General features: G+C 43.7%; 1 protein-coding gene across 4 annotated transcripts in view; it reads left to right on the top strand.

The window, feature by feature from the left end:
• The window catches only part of LOC142580046 (putative D-lactate dehydrogenase, mitochondrial), a 104,893-nt gene extending 88,504 nt beyond the window's left edge, over positions 1-16,389 (top strand). For all 4 annotated transcript variants that reach the window (XM_075690795.1, XM_075690796.1, XM_075690797.1 and 1 more), the window contains one exon: positions 15,930-16,389. In XM_075690795.1, coding sequence (XP_075546910.1) covers positions 15,930-16,095 — 166 coding nt within the window. In that variant the 3' untranslated portion in view covers positions 16,096-16,389. The remainder of the gene's footprint in view (positions 1-15,929) is intronic.
• The last annotated feature ends 387 nt before the right edge of the window (positions 16,390-16,776 follow it).

Below are 16,776 nucleotides of genomic sequence, written 5' to 3'. Positions count from 1 at the left end.
CCGTCGCTTGAACAGATCGCTCGGTTCTGGAAATCTAGAAGTCATCGCTCGTGTTCCGAAAGTGCTTTGAGCGACTAGCCAATAGCGCGAAGCCGGAACTGGATGTATGTACATCGCTCAAATACTACCGATTGTCGCGCGGAACGAGCAAACGATTGAATTTTTATACGTGCATAGATAAAAACCTACTGCAAGGCCCTCGGAAATATTTTTTGCTACTTTTTTACAGTAAAAATACATCAACTTAATTTACTAAAGCACGCGTAACTCTAGTTTCGACGCGTATTTGCAGCCCTCATGCCGGCAACACCGGGGAGGCGTCGCTCAAAATCGTCGCACGCGTGGAGTATGACTTGTAGGCGACGAGCGAACGACGAGCGAAGCATCGGTCATAGCGGAGCAATCCAGGCAGCCACAGGGTCGACCGACAATTGACGGCTTGCTTGTTCTACGCAGTTGAAATCGCCAGACAGTCCCGGGATCATCACTCGCCACCACGTCGCTGTGAAGCTTGCTAGCAGCGCAGCACCAGGTCGAGTGCAAGTCATCTTACGGCGGCCAGGCTGCAAACTGCGTCTGCGCTCCAACCAGCGTTGACGTCACTTTGCGGCTACATAAACGCTGCCCTGGCGGAAGAAGGCGTCATAGCGGGGCTATCCAGGCAGCCACAGGGTCGATCGACAAGTAACCGCTTGCTTGTTCTACGCAGTTGAAATCGCCAGACAGCCCCGGGATCATCACTTGTCACCACGTCACTGTGAAGCTTGCTAGCAGCGCAGCACCAGGTCGAGTGCAAGTCATCTTACAGCGGCCAGGCTGCAAACTGCGTCTGCGCTCCAACCAGCGTTGACGTCACTCTGCGGCTACATAAACGCTGCCCCGGCGGAAGAAGGCGTCATAGCGGAGCAGCCACAGGGTCGATCGACAAGTGACCGCTTGCTTGTTCTACACATGTATGTCAGTAACTACATACTTCGTAATAGATACAACACTTAGGCTTCTGGATTGCTCCTTCTATTGCCAATGGAATGTCTGATAAGCTACCTTCGACTGTGAAGGAAGTAGCTAAGGCGTTTGCAGATTTATCAGATCGGCTCGATAAGCAGCACACCGAAATAAAAGAAGTCATAGAAACGGAGATCAATTACGTGAGGAAGGACATGGAGTTCATTAATGAAAAATTTGAAACGTTCAAGACAGAAATCGTAGAAATAAGGAAGGAACTTGTTGAAGTCAAAGCCAGGAATAAGGAAATTACGAATGAGAAGTCCCGCCTTTCAAAAGACTTGAAAGAAATTCAGAAATATCTGGTCGACCTGCAGTAGCACAGTCGCAAAAACAATTTGGAGGTGAAAGGCATTCCTGTGGCTCCACATGAAAACCTTGCCGCAACCATAAAAAGCTATTGCTGTCTGTGTCGAATCTGAAATCCAGGATTCGGACATAGAGGTAATTCATCGGGTTCCCACAAGAGAAAAGGCGAAACAAAATGTCGTAGTTCGGTTTGTGCCCCGTTAGGTCAGGGACAGAGTCCTTGAAGCGGCAAAAAAACACAGAATAAACACGTCTCTTCTTGGCTTTAAGGATATTTCTCCAATTTTTATTAATGAACACTTGTGTCCAGCGAACAAGGTATTGTTGGGCATAGCGCTGAGTGCAAAGAGGGAACATAACTGGAAATTCAGTTGCGTGTCTGATGGGAAAATCCTCATGCACAAAACAGAAAATTCGCGTGTACTGCATGTGACATGCGCAGAGGACCTTGCTCATTTGCAGTAAGCGTAAAAAAAAAACGGAAAAATGAAGACTTTAGCAGATATTGAAGAAACATGGAAAGGACATGATTTCTTGTCCTTAGTCCACTGCAACATCCGTATTATTAACAGAAACCAAGATTTATTTTAACCTACATATCGCAACACTCGTTTTCTTACGACATCATCGCGATAACAGAAACATGGCTAAGCAGGGATGAAAAAATAAAAATACCTGGATACACGATGCTATCACAACCTAGAGAAAGTACAGCACGTGGCGGTGGCGTTGCACTTTTTATAAGCCACAGGCTCGGGTTTCAATGCCTAGTTAACAGTTCGTACAGCAACCAAAGTGCCGAAACCCTTTCTGTGAAACTTGAATGTGGTGTTGTTATAGGCGTAGTTTACCGTCCTCCTAGCTGATGTATTATTAATTTCATCTCTGTGATGGAAACTGTTATTGACCCTCTAATACATGTCCGCAATCCAATTATTATTTGTGGTGACATGAACATCGACTTGTCTAGAGATGACTGCTATGAGTACATATTTTTTCTACAGTCCTTTAATCTTAAAAATGTGATTTCATCCCCCACTCGTGTTTGCAACATGTCTTCAACTCTCATCGATCATATTTTGTGCAATATTGATATCGATGTACGGGCAGGTGTTTATGACACCACAATTGCTGATCATTGTCCAACATTTTTGTTTCTGCCTCGGTATCGTTTGCATTCTTTTCGCCAAACGCACCACAAATATTCGACAAGGCTTAACTATCCACGTGCACGCAGCATCTTACTCACTACAGATTTTGATAACCTCTACAATGACAACGTTCACATGGAATGTCAAAACGTTATTGACTGCATTACAAATGCGATAGAAGAATCGCGGTACGCTTCACGACACAGCTATGATTACGCCATATGTCCGTGGATGAATGAGTCCATACTTGCTCTACTGAAAAGGAAAGACTGCTATTATAATAAGTTAAAACATAACAAAACTAACAATTACTACAAAAGCCAGTTTAAATTTTTTCGAAACAAATCAGTTATGCTAATTCGCAAATCAAAGAAGGTCTACGATACGAACTTGATTAAACGACTAAATGGCAATGGAAGGCAAATATGAAAAATAGTAAGAGATGTAGTAGAATTACAGGATGAACAGTATGTTACTCCCGAAAATCCGTCCCCTCACATTGCTAATGACTTCAATGATTATTTCTCAAAAATTGGTGGCAATATATCTAAGCAGTCCGTATTTTGAATTCCCACAACTAGGATCCAGAGAAGCGTCGACAGTGATTTTTCGTTTCGTGAAATAACTCTTCAGGAAATAAAAAATTACCGACGATTACGTTACTTCCTAATGCGAAATTTGAGCGCAGCAAATAAGCTGTTTCACCTTTTCGATAGATTGAGGCAAAGAAATCGAGCAACACATGTATGCGCTATCACAGAATTTTTTTTTATATTTCCCGTACTCCTGGATCATCTCGACGGCGGCGACGGTAAGCTTCTGCTTCGGCGGCACGCACCTCTGGATTCTGACGGCGACGGCGCTGGGCCTCTGCTCTGGCAGCTCGTTTAGCAGCAGCAGCAGCAGCAGACGGAGGACTTCCATCGGTCGTCTCGCTCATGGCTCAGAAAGAACTGGCAGATAATTTCGCAGTGGCGAACGGCAGCGGCAATTTCGGCTCGGGCGGTGCACATATACAGATCCGCCGCCACCGATCTGGCTCTCTGATTGCCACCGCACAGGGCGAACGGCAGCGGCAATTTCGGCTTGGGCGGTGCACATATACAGATCCGCCGCCACCGATCTGGCTGTCTGTTTGCCACCGCACAGGGGTTGCATTGGAGGAGGAGCGAAGAAAGGAATTAAGTTCGAGCCGGCGCTTTGACAACCGGAGACTCGCAGGAAGAGGGGGGAGGGGGGCGTCGTGTACACCCAGCGGCAAACGATGGGGGCAGAAGCGCGCGCAGCAAGCGGACAACACGATAAAGGGAGGAGGGAAGAGATAGCAGCGACTGACTGATGCCGCTGACGCCGATAGTGAGTCAACCCCAGCTGCGGAGTTTGTTTCAGGGACAACGCCGCCGATGCCGACACAAACAATATGATACCCTCGCTTCCGCAGCGCTAAGAACCAGGTCTAGCCGTGGGAAGGTGGTCACGTATTCGTCGACGTGCCGGGGCCTACGTGAAATAACCGGCGCGTCGGCAACTGAAGAGCACCCTATCCGCCACACAAGAACAGGGGGGGGGGGACCCTTTCCTCCTCTTTCTGCATGGCGGCGACGGTGTTCTATGCAGTCACGTTATCTTGACTCTCTAGCGGCGTCAGCGGCATCCAGCGGTATCAGTCGGTCGCTGCTAGCGCTGGGGGGATGAAAGGGGGGCGGAGCTGGTTACGAGGCCGACGACAACGCCGACGACGACGCGAAACCCAGGAACGGACGCCAAAGAGCTGCGCTCTAAAAGTATCGTAGGCAAATTGTCGGTTAATAAGGCAACCGGACTTGACGGCATTCAAATTAAGATCTTGAAAAACACTATTGATGTCTCATGCGTGCCCCTTTGTCACGTGTTTAACCATGTGATAAGTAGAAATGTTTACCCAAATATCCTAAAAGTGTCAATGGTTATCCCTGTATACAATACTGGTGATACGAACCATCCGAGCAGTTATAGACCTATTTGAATTCTTATTGTAGTTAACACACCATTCGAAAAGCTCATTTCGCTGCAGTTAAATGCATTTCTTGTAAGCAATAACGTTATCTGCCCGCAGCAGCATGGCTTAGTTGCAGGTAGATCAACCGCAGTCTCAACACTTTCGCAATCGCTGAACTCTGCTCTTAACAAGAATAACATTGCTGTGTCAATCTTTCTTGATATAAGAAAGGCGTTCGATACGATCTGTCACTCCATACTGTTAGTAAAACTGGAATCTTATGGTATCGTTGGAAACGCGCTTCAATTCATCAACAGCTACTTTAAGGCACGAAGGCAACAAGTGGTAATTAACAAACATCATTCTTCTTTCACAGATATCGTATGCAGCGTACCGCAAGGCTTGGTTTTAGGCCCTATTCTGTTTTCATTACATATAAATGATTTATCGGGCGCCTTAACCTGTCAAAAGTTTTGATGTACGCTGACGATACCACCTTAGTTTACTCAGGGGACTCCCTTTCGTCATTACAAGACACTATATCTGGTGAACTGCTAGAAGTAGCTAAATGGCTTTCAGAAAATAGACTAGCCCTAAATACTGATAAAGCTAAGTATATCATATTTCACTCTAACAGGAAAATACTAGACTACAGTGAGTTCACTTGACTCTAGCGAACCGAACTCTGGATTGTGTTGATTCATTTAAATATTTTGGTGTTACTTTAGACAGTCACTTGCACTGGACAGAACAAATTAGCGTTGTCTGTAAAAAACTCGCTTTCAGCTGTTACACACTGGCCCATGCCCGGCAATATTTTCCTCGTGCTTTGCTTCGTTGCATATACTTTTCTTTTTTTCATACCCACATGAGCTATGGTTGTGAAATATGGGGCCTAACATATAAAACTTACATAACACCTATAGTGCAGTTGCAAAAACGCGCCCTAAGAATAATAACATTTTCCTTTGTTCACCACCCAAGTAGCGTTCTGTTTACTGACCTTCGTATTCTTTCTTCCCCAGCGTTAAGAAATTATAAGATCACTTGTTTAGTTCACAAAATACTGAACACCAACTTTCCCTTACCCAACACCATATTTAACTTCCCACGTGCAAACACCAGGCAAGCAACTAACTTTAACCCAAATCTTCCTTATTGCAGCAATGTATACGGTGAACGACTAATAGAGTTCTTTGGCGCTGTAACTTGGAACACTGTGTCTGTGGAAGTAAAAGTAACCAGAAATTTTTATCTTGTATGTAAACGCTTCCTCTTGACCAGCTAAACGTAATAGCTCTTAAAAAAAAGTACTTGTTCATGTAAAAAATGTTCTTACTCATTCAGCAGATATGTATTTGGTTGACCTGCATATGCACTTTTGTGTATTGGACCAGCTACTAGCCACATAGGCTATTGGTCCAACTATTTTTGTACACATTACTTGTTTAAGTACAGGTTACTTTTTGATTGATTCATTCATTTATTTATTGATTGATTGCTAGTAGCTGTCGCGCGCAGGATCGCTTATATGGGGTTTTTACTTCATTCAGCATAAAACATGGCTTCCTCATGCGTTTTGAATGAGTTCAAGATAACGCGTCCAATTGATCTCTTGCAGCATGCAGCTGAATACCTGCGGCAAAGTTTATAACTAGCACTGGTGCTTCACGTAACTTCACTAGTCGCAAATTACCGATGGGCGAGACACCGTCAATTGTAACGAAAGCGTGCCGCCAGCAAAATCACACCTTCTGTTATGCGACTCATTATTTCAACAGCGTTCCGTACGCAGTAGACTGCCAAACTGAATGAAATCAAACGCACGCTAAGCACGCTCTGCATAGGCTCGGAATCATGGGCTGGTGAACAAACCATTTGAAGCCTCCTCTGGCCTCACGTCTTATTGAACATACCGTGGTTCTGGCAGCATTTGCGGCGGTTTTCAAAGCTCTTACGGGTAGCGGCAAGTGATAAAATCACATGCAGTTATCGCGATGACTGGCTTTTTCGATTGACATCGAGATACACAGCGCGCTTGCCTAGTCCGTTGTCAATCGCGTCGGCTAAGCGCTGCGACGACTTCCTGGCGATAGCATGTCATATACGCAGAATGTGCACCTAAGTTAGAATTCACTTACCGTGGAGGATTTGTTGTTACATGCAACCGATGGCGAACGGCTGTGGTGTTTTCGCGGCGACGCGAGATGCCTGACACACGATCTCCCTTGGATGGCCTTCGTTGCAGCTCACTGGACAGATCACCTTTCTCCGGCGCTCTGCTGTTCCGCGATGTTGAGCGCGCGCGCGGTGGAGCAACTCCTAATGAAAAAGTAGAGCGCGCGCTACGCGTTCATTTGAACTTTGGCTGCCTGTGCTCTTAGTATCAAAACGGTGTGATCTTTGCTCAGCGTGTGCGAGCGTTACATCGCCATGTTCGGGGCCAGCCTCCTACAGTTGAAGCATAAGATTACGTTACGTTTTGTTCTCTATTGCCGCAAAAATATAACGGGCATTCTACTCTCTCTCTCTCTGAAGGACAGAGTGAAAAGCACATTTCATCCTTGGTGACGGAGTGAACAATGCATTTCACTCCATTCGACATTTTGCAAGTGTAAAACAAGGCTTTCAAAAGTAAATCGGCCGCTTCGCTTCTGCGATTTTTTTTCTGCGAGTTTTTAGAGTGTATTTAACCGTTTTATAGGGCCAATTGCGAAGATCGTGCAGCCTAAAAAATGGGGCCAGATACCGAAGGTAGTTCGGTCAAATGGTTGGCTTAACGGTGCTCATGGCGCTCCTCAGCGAGATAAGCGAAACTTAATTATTTTTTTCACTTTCATCGTTAAACAGTGCTACTCCCATACTTGGATAGTCATAGTTGATGACTTCTGTCCGCAGTTTTATACTTTAGAGCTTAGCTTGCTATCACACAGTAATCGTCATCCCAATAATCGGCGCTTATCTTGTGTGCATTTCTTTAACAATCTGCGCTCGCTTCTTTCCGGTGAGACCTATAAATGTACGACGTTCGTGTCTTGAAAGTAGCATCAAGGATGCTGCTTTCAAGAAAGGGAAAGAGCGCAATATTTATGACGAATATTGATTCGGGCCCAGATAAGCACCAAATTGTGCAAATTTTTCTCGATGTGCAATGTCGCACAATCAAACGCACGGTAACATGTGCATTCCAACGAGTACTGAAAGAGAGAGACATAACATTCAGTAGTTCCAAGGAAACTAAGGCCCCAGTCCGAGGCTGCTAGCACAGCGCATTCTTGGCTTGCCAAGCAAGAAGAGGCCACTAATTTTTTTCCAAGTTTCATGGCTGGGCGGGCCACTCTTCCAAGCTGCCGGGCCGCTGGTTTCGTGGTAGTTTAAAAAGTATTGTTTTTCTGAAGGTGGGGGGGGACTTGGACGAAGCGTTCGCTCGAGGTGTGTTTATTTTGTTAGTAGGACTCGCAGTCTTTACAAGTGGGAAAGCCTGGGTCCCTGCTAATGCAATGCCTGTAACGTGGTGCGAGTAATGTGTGTGTTCGTGCTTTTGGTATGAAAGAGGTGTCCTCTATGGAATGCGTATAGGATGTTGCGTTATTGCGGTTCTGCGAGATTTAAAAAAAATGTAGCCTTTCGTTTAACTGCAACTTCTACACTTTTCTGTGATTGTAAGTGTTTACAGCAGATCAAACGGTAGGAAGTCTGGAATTCGCTGCCCGGGTGAGCTCGTGTGCTCTCAAGTTTCCGCGCAATACTTGAGGGTCTCGACTCATTGTATGTGTATGTACATGCAGAAAGGGGGTGAGCTTTCATGCACATTAAAGTTATGTGTGTATTTGTAAAGGCAGGTCAACAATTTGAGTGGGTCTGCACTTGCCTTGGCTCTCTGTTCGCATTGTGATCGTGTCAGATGTATGCGTAATTTCCGATATAGGAAGCATTAGCAGAAGGCGCAGCATTGCGCAACTTGTGCATATGCTGTTCAGAGGATGTTTCGCCTCAGGAGCTCCTATCTAAATACATAGAAACTAAGAAATCCTTTCATTCGCCATCCACCGTGCAGAATTTGATGCGGTCTTGAAAGAATTTGAAAGTTTCCAACTACTGCATGTTGGAAGTATCTTTTTTATTTTGATAGGCAATTGTTACTACATAAATTCTTCGAAATGGGAAAATTTCTAACTCTTTAGATATAATAATAATCCTTTATTTCATTCATGAAGTGAGGGAGCGCGACAAAAAAAGCTGACAAGGCAGCTTGACTAATTCCCAGCTCCCCGGAGTACAGAATACAAGACACAGAACAATTTTGGCATGGCAACATAAAAACCACAAGCAGATAGTAATAGTAATGAAGCTATAACTTGTCCACAACAGTCAGAACAAGTAACTCTAGAAATAAGAAGTTCTTTAACTGCGTGATAGACCAATGTTAAAGGAAACATTACAAACATAAAGAAAGTGCATGTAAAAAGCGCTACATAATGAAGGAAAAGATGAAAAAAATGGTATACATTTGTGTAGTATGAACCAGCACATTGGTATTTTGCAGTGAGTGTAGCGCACATGCGCAGAAATGAAGAACCTTACGAAATTCTGTCATGAGGAAGGAATTTTGCCACAGAAAAACAATTTCAGTTTGTGGTTCGATGCTGTTTCGGGAGTCAATCCGATGTTATGGCAGAAACTTAACAAATGCGGTAGCGTTCTGTTTACCATTTGTTGTCCGTATCCGGTTCTGCGCATTTTAATTAGCCATGGCTGTGTGCTTCGGACTCTCATAAAGTGTGGTCCTTTTAGAAAGCGATGCCAACCGTAGCAGGGAATAGCGGTTATATTATACTCCAAGCTTATAACGTGCCCCCAAGGAATGCGGATATAGCTGGTCTATTTTCATTACAAAGTACTTCAAGAACAGAGGGTAGGAAGGGTGACTCATGGGGACGTTAATAATATTTCTTTACATTTATTTCTGCAATATCATAGTTCTTTGCAAATTAACTTGTGTCGTGTTCCCCCAAATTAATTGGCAATATTTCATATGTGAGTAGAATAGTGCATTGTATAATAGAAGCTTAATCTTTGGCGGTAGAATATACCTGTTGGCGTACGTCAGTCCGACGATGTCAGACAGTTTTGACACAACGTGACCGATATGAATGTCTCAGGTCATATTTTCACTGAAATAGCTTCCAACTATTTTAAGTACACTTACCATTTTTATATTGGAGTTGTGCAGCTTAATATCTCAGGTAATGTTAGTCTTGTTGTTTTTCGCACGGTATATGACAGCCCTCGCTTTACTAACGTTTATGTTCAATTTGTTAAGTTGCGCCAATGTATCTAAAACATTAAATTATGGGGTTTTACGTGCCAAAACCACTTCCTCATTATGAGGCACGCCGTAGTGGAGGACTCCGGGAATTTCGACTACCTGGGGTTCTTTAACGTGCACCTAAATCTAAGCACACGGGTGTTTTCGCATTTCGCCCCCATCGAAATGCGGCCGCTGTGGCCGGGATTCGATCTCGCGACCTCGTGCTCAGCAGCCCAACACCATAGCCACTGAGCAACCACGGCGGGTGCCCATGTGTCTAATTCCACAAGCGTGCTCAACGTTCGCTCTCAGAATCAGCTCATTCGCACTTCCTGCAGAGAATAACAGTGCCACATCATCAGCGTAAATGACAAATTTCACCATCGGATCGACGTTAACAATGTGATTCAAATATAGGTTAAACAGAAATGGGCCCAGAATACTCCCTTGAGGTAGGCCGGCAGAAATTGGTAATATATTAGAAGAGCAGGCATTTAAATGCACGTACTGCTTGTGGTCACTAAGGTAGGACGTCACAAGCGATAGAACCGTTCCGCGGAATCCGTGCATTTTCAGTTTTTTTAGCAGGATGGAGTGATTTAAATAATCGAAAGCTTTTGTAAAATCCACGTATATTCCAAGGGCTACTTCTTTATTTTCGAGCGATTGCAGGATAAATTCTTTTCGTTCTAGCAGCTCTATTGCTGTTGATCGATATTTGGGGAAGCCATACTGCGCGCCGGGAATGATATTGCAAAATTCTCTAAAATTTATTATTCTAGTACGAACCATTTCTTTAAATCCTTTTCAGAGAACAGGTGGTATTGACACTGGTCTAAAATTTGTAAAATCATTCATACTTCCTTTTTTTATGCAATACACTCACTATGGCGAGTTGCATTTGTCCTGGGAATGTTCCTTGAGATAAACAAAGGTTATATATATGAGCTAAGCACTCTTGCATGTCTCCTATCACAAACTTCACTGAATTTATTACAATGACGTCTGCGTGAAGAAATTTGCTATTATTCATCCCCATGAATACCGACATGACCTTTGATTATGATATTGGCGTTAAGAACATTGACTTCTCGTTTCTTATATGAAGAGTATTAGAATCAACGTAATTGCTAGTTATCTCTGTAAAGTAGCTCTGGAACGCGTTAGCTAAATCAGTGCCTGTGAGTTCCTTATTTTCAGTCTGAATTTTTGTTTCTGGGCTTGGGCCTATCGATCTGTTTAGAAGTCCGTTTAGTTTCCTCCATAATTCATCAGACATATTCAACGAGCAGAAAAACTGGTTACAGAAATACTGATCACGTGCACTGCGTGTTTCCGCCGTTAGTTTATTTCTAAACACATTGAAAGCTTTAAGCATATCAGGGTCTCGAGTTTTTTCAAACTTCTTATGTAGCCGATCATTTTGATAAATTGTCTTCAGCAATTCAGGTGGGATCCATGGCTTCCTAATGTTCCTTCGTTCCTGTGAATGTTTATAAGGCAAGCACTCGTTGCATATGCATAAAAAAAGCCGTTAAAAACAAAGCATAAGCCGTTTCGGCACTTGTTTCTTTAAGAACATCGCTCCAGTCATGATTACGAACTTTCCCTTTCAAATTGTTCAGGTTTTAGTCGACATATCTTGAAATAACTTTGCTATCTTTTCTGTATTAGGAAATTTACTTTTCGGAATGCACATGAAAACGCCGCGGTGGTCACAGATATCAGTATATATTAAGCCTGCTTTCAGCATAGCCATGTGCATATTGGTTATAAGTAGATAAAGTAGTGATTTAGTCTGCAATGTAACATGTGTAGGATCGCATAACATATTTAAGAGGGCGAATGAGATCAATAGATTTTCTGATTGTTCTTTGTGGGGTTATCTGCAAGGAGATTAATATCAATATAACCACCTAAAATGACATATTTGTTTTCACTTATGAAGGACAAGATCAAGAAAAGCGAAGACGGATCTCAAATTTCCGTTTGGGTGGAGGGGGGGGGCGATGTATGACTTCCACAACCTTGTTTTCGATAACAAGGACAAGATTTCGTAATCAGGGTTAATGACAGAAAATTCAGGTAACACATCGCAATGAAAGTGCTTTTCTACGATCAATAGTACGCCACCACCGCGACTATTCGTGCGATTTAAAACAAATCTGTCATACAAAGGAAGCTTGAGTACGGTACTATGTTCACCATAGCAGCTTTCAGTCAACATTACCACATGAAAAGCAAAACCCAGTTGCGTAAAAAGCAACTCGAGATCGGCTGTCTTAGATACCACAGACCTAGCATTTAAATGAAACACACCGAAAGATTACTATGTCTGGGATCCAGAAAAATCGAAAAAAGCATGCGGCATTACACAACAAGAAGCATTTACCGCCATGCGCAACAAAGAAAGTGCACTTTGCGTTGCAACTTTTGAAAAACTGACAAACAAGGAAGGAAACTATACTATATTATTCAAATCTGCTGTGCAAGCAATGTGAACTGCGTTTTTCCGTCTCGCTGTCTCACAAAAATTCTCCCAATTTTTGTGTCACACATACTTAAAGTTGTTGTTCTTCGCCCAGTTCTTTGCGTCTTTAAGCTACTCCTTCTTCCTCTTTGTCAAATTATCCAGCACAAAACAGTTTGTTTTCAGTTGATTCAGTTCTCCCTTGCTCAAGAACAGATATTTCTGGCAATGTCTTGCGAACCGGAAAATCTCTGGGACACCATGTTTAGGCGCTGGCAGCCGATGCACAGCGGTCACATCGTTCATAGTTAGCTAGAGAAGGTTAACTCTGCTCGTAACTGCATTAAGTTTCGATAGCAGGTCCTCATCCTTACTTTCCGGAATGCCATCGAATCCAAGATTTAATTTCCTGCTTTTCCACTCCAGGTCATTGATATTCTCCTTTATCTGCTCAGAGTCAAGTGAACGTTCCGTAATCTCTACGACGTCCACTCGTTTCCTTAGCTCGGCTATGTCCTTATCTTGGCGGGTAATGTGCTGAAGAATTGTGTCGCACTGATCAGACATTGTCTACGCCTACTGTTCAATCTCCAACGTGCTTTGTAATGTCATCAGCTGTGCTAGCTTGTCATTTATTCTCAATATCAAGCTGGCATAATCAGTGTCGCGTTACGTGTTCCACCTGCCACTCTGGCGGCTCTTTGTGCTTGCGGTCCGACATGTTGGAAAGCGCCACGCTTTACGCCATATTTCGCCTTTTGACCTGAACATCGATTCTGCAACTCCCGAACACTTTCCGAAGTGATATACGCATGTACCACCCACACACGCAAAATCCTCCTCATCTGGACAATCCTTATTGCAGGCCGGACACACTTCTGGAGCCATGATTGCGTAAGGCTGGACAGAAGTCCACACCAGCGTTTTTTAGGAACTCACAACGAGAAGGAAAAGGAAACAGAGAAAGTTATGAAGTTTCCAAAACCGTAACTTAGCAAGAAAAAAGACGATACTAAAGCTCTGCCAGAAAAACGTATTTAGACACATAAGTCGCATAAAATTCATGAATTACACACCGCTGCGAAATATGTCACCGATTTGTGAGTATCTTGCAAAACAACCGTAATCACTGTAACAATCCCACATAAACTGTAAGCTCGTATGTCACGTTTGCCTCCTTTCGATGCTCAAACGATCTCTGTTTTTCGCACAGAGTTACAGATCTGTAAAAATGGCGCATTCATTTTTGTGAATTCGCTGAGTTTTTGTAAAAAGTGTGAAGCAACAACTCATACCGCTGCTGTAGTTCTTAAATTTGCCTTTCTCTGTCAAATACAACCAACATCAGTCAACTCAGTTCACTAGTTGTCTTACTGCAGCATTTCTATGTTTTACATGCTTTTGAATGGAGAAATAGGAGTTCGCCCGGCGCTAGAGCTTTCTCACAATAACTGAATGGAGTTGTGGGCTAGTTATCTTGAGGCGACAAAAATAATTTTTCCTTGAAATTGCAATGCATCGATCTGTTGTCAGTTTGTCGTAGCCGCATTCACAGGTTTGCTCTAGCTGATGCGCACAATGAAGAAGCGGTTGCTAGGGCGCTGTCACGCAAAGCTATTCCAACCTTTTTCTATTCCATATCCTTCGATCTCCACGATTGGTGAAAAATGTTAGGGTCCATGCCTACTTCGCCTGTATTACAAGTGACGTCAAAAAACCGCGGAAACTCACCACGTCGACGTGACCTGTATACGCAATACAAGTCCATTGATGGGCCAAGCAAAACTGAACTTTTTTGGGGGGCGGGAATAGCCGGTGAGTGCCCCGTTCCCAAAGGAATCGAAGATGGGTGTCGACGACTGATCGCTTCGGCGTTTTCTACTAGGTGCTGCCTGCGAGACGTGATTTCCTTGCTTGTAATACAAGTTTTTCATGGCAGTATAACGTTTTCGAGCCCTTTCGGCACGTAGACGACATCGCTTTGCCAAATATTCTGAACGGGGCATCCGTTTTGGCGGCGTTTGTAACTCACCTCTGCACGCCGCCACGATCGTCGATGAGCTGCTGCAAGCTAAGCGAGGGGAAGCAGAGCAATCGGAGACCCTTTCCTCATCCGATTATCTACTTCACTTTGTTGACTCGGGCAACGCCGCCTCTTCTGCACATTCCTCGCCTCAGGTCAGCCAATTAAATTATAAAGGCCTGTAGAGGCAAGCGGTCCTATTTGCTTGAAAAGCAAGCAAAAGTAGCGTTCTATAAATGGGAAGAGCTTTTTAGTGGGCTGTTCAAAGAATGCTTCTGGTCACCGGGCGTTGCTTTCATCTGCCGTTACATAAAATTGACGTCAGGATATTGTAGTAAAGTTACAATGAAATAAAATTAATTTAGAGTGCCCACAGTAGCAATACAGTTCCTGTTTCTTTGACTTCATCGTGAATGCTTGCTGGAGGAGTGTCACTTTCAGTTATCATGGAACATAGCAACAAAACAAATACCTAAGCTTCCGCTAGCGAATGTTTTGTTCAGCAGATTTGTTATCTGAGTCGTTACGAGGTGGGTTTGAACTTGTTTCAAGTCAATTGTTACGCTGACGGCTATACCCGCGTAGAACGTCGCGTAGCTTGACTATGCGGAGTACTTTCAATACGTGTGTCCCTATATCTCACTTATAATTCATCGAACCAGGCAGACGTGTGGAACGCGCACTTTTACAAAAAAAGTTTATCGGATATGCCAGCGGTACATATTTGCAAATATTAGCCAGAACGTCGCAAGCAACTTCGATTTTTAAATTTGACCAGCCAATACATGATGTGACCTTATTATAGAACGTAGAATTAGTCGCGCCGAAGGTTACTGAATGTGCGACACTCGCTAGAGAGCTATATTAAATATTTACTTTTAACATTTTTAATACATCTGCAGTTGCATGAGGTCGCGGGATCGAATCCCGGCCATGATGGCCGCATTTCGATGGGGGAGAAATGTGAAAACACCCATGTACTTAGATTTAGGTGCACGTCAAATATCACTTGGTGGTCGAAATTTTCGTAGTCCTCCACTACGGCGTGCATCATAATCAGAAAGTGCTTTTGGCACGTAAAATCCCATAATTTATATTTGAATTTAACATCTGCAGTTGCTGAACTGTAGCCAGGCACTGCTCAGGCCTTGGACACATTGCAAGAATCTCCTAATATTTGGAGAGAATAGTGTTAGCGTCCCACGTATTCGTTTCCAAGAACGCCACTTTCGCAGAAAAAGAAAAGAAAAGATAGAACAGTGGAACAATGGAATATGGAACTCATCTGTATTTTGTGTTAGTTTCAGTACGAATGTCTCAAAAGTAATGTTACGCGATTCCCATCAAGCTGAAGTATGTCGAGCAGACTCAGGTTCAATGGCTCAGCTGCAGAAAATGTACTAAAGCAGTTAAAATGGTGAGTAACAAACTAGATAAAATCCTATTTGTGCGTCAATCTTTGTCGAACTTATGGATGTCCAACACCACTTGTCATGCGTTAACAAAAAACTTGTCGTCCACTGGCCTAGAAAGCGCTTAATCTTTCCCTGAACGAACAACACTCAGGCCCGGACACGTACCCCTGTCTATATTCCTGCTAAATGCCTGTTTATTTGCGTCTTAAAGTGTGTCGTTTGCTCTTGTCCGATACTTATGCTTTGAGATTTTCTCTACCTGTGTAGGGCTCTGGACCTGAATGGCACGTCGACAGGTGAACACGGTATCGGGATCGGTAAACGCAGCCTGCTGGTCCGGGAGCTCGGCGAGAACGGCATCCAGCTGATGCACACTTTGAAGAAGGCCATTGACCCTAAGGGCATCATGAACCCTGGGAAGCTGTTTCTTTAGCCATGTGTTCGCGGGCCTCTTCGTGTTTTTCGTTTCGATCTAATGTTCGTTGGTGCCGATAAGCGCTTGGAGCATCGGCATTCATTGCTCCTGACAACGGTGATCTGTAAACTGGACGATCTGCGTGGCTGACTCTACAGCGTGTTATCTGGGACAGTCCAGCCAAATCAACAGGTGTATCTGGCCGAAAAATTCTTGTTGCTATGGTGATCTGTGCGCACGCAGCTCGTGTTTTCAGAATTTCTGGAAAAGTATCACGACAGAAACCTTGCATTAAATTTTATTTATATCGTACCTGTCTTACGCCAGCGCTCCTTTGTTCAGCGTTCTAACGGTGGTAGTGGCACTCCGTGCCATGTAGAAGCAAGAAAACTTCTTCATTACCCCTGTTGATCTGTTAACGAGAAGTGCTCTACCACCTCTTAGACAGCTGTCATTTCCAACTGTATATTATTAATGAACACGTTGCTGCCACAGCTATGTGGTTAGAGTTTCATATTAAAATATTATTGCGTCAGGATTTCTCAGAAATGTGTACCTGGATGCGTGCCGCGTTTATGGAGACTTGATGAATTCGGCATACACTCTAAGATGAAAGTGATAAACACGGTAGCTTAGATTTTTATTATCGAAACGTTTTATCGCTCCGAGCTTTATCTAGGCATCTGAACATTGGTGTAC

The sequence above is a fragment of the Dermacentor variabilis genome, chromosome 4 (genome assembly GCF_050947875.1).
Source record: "Dermacentor variabilis isolate Ectoservices chromosome 4, ASM5094787v1, whole genome shotgun sequence".
NCBI lineage: Eukaryota > Metazoa > Arthropoda > Arachnida > Ixodida > Ixodidae > Dermacentor > Dermacentor variabilis.
This window is presented reverse-complemented; position numbering and strand designations above follow the sequence as displayed.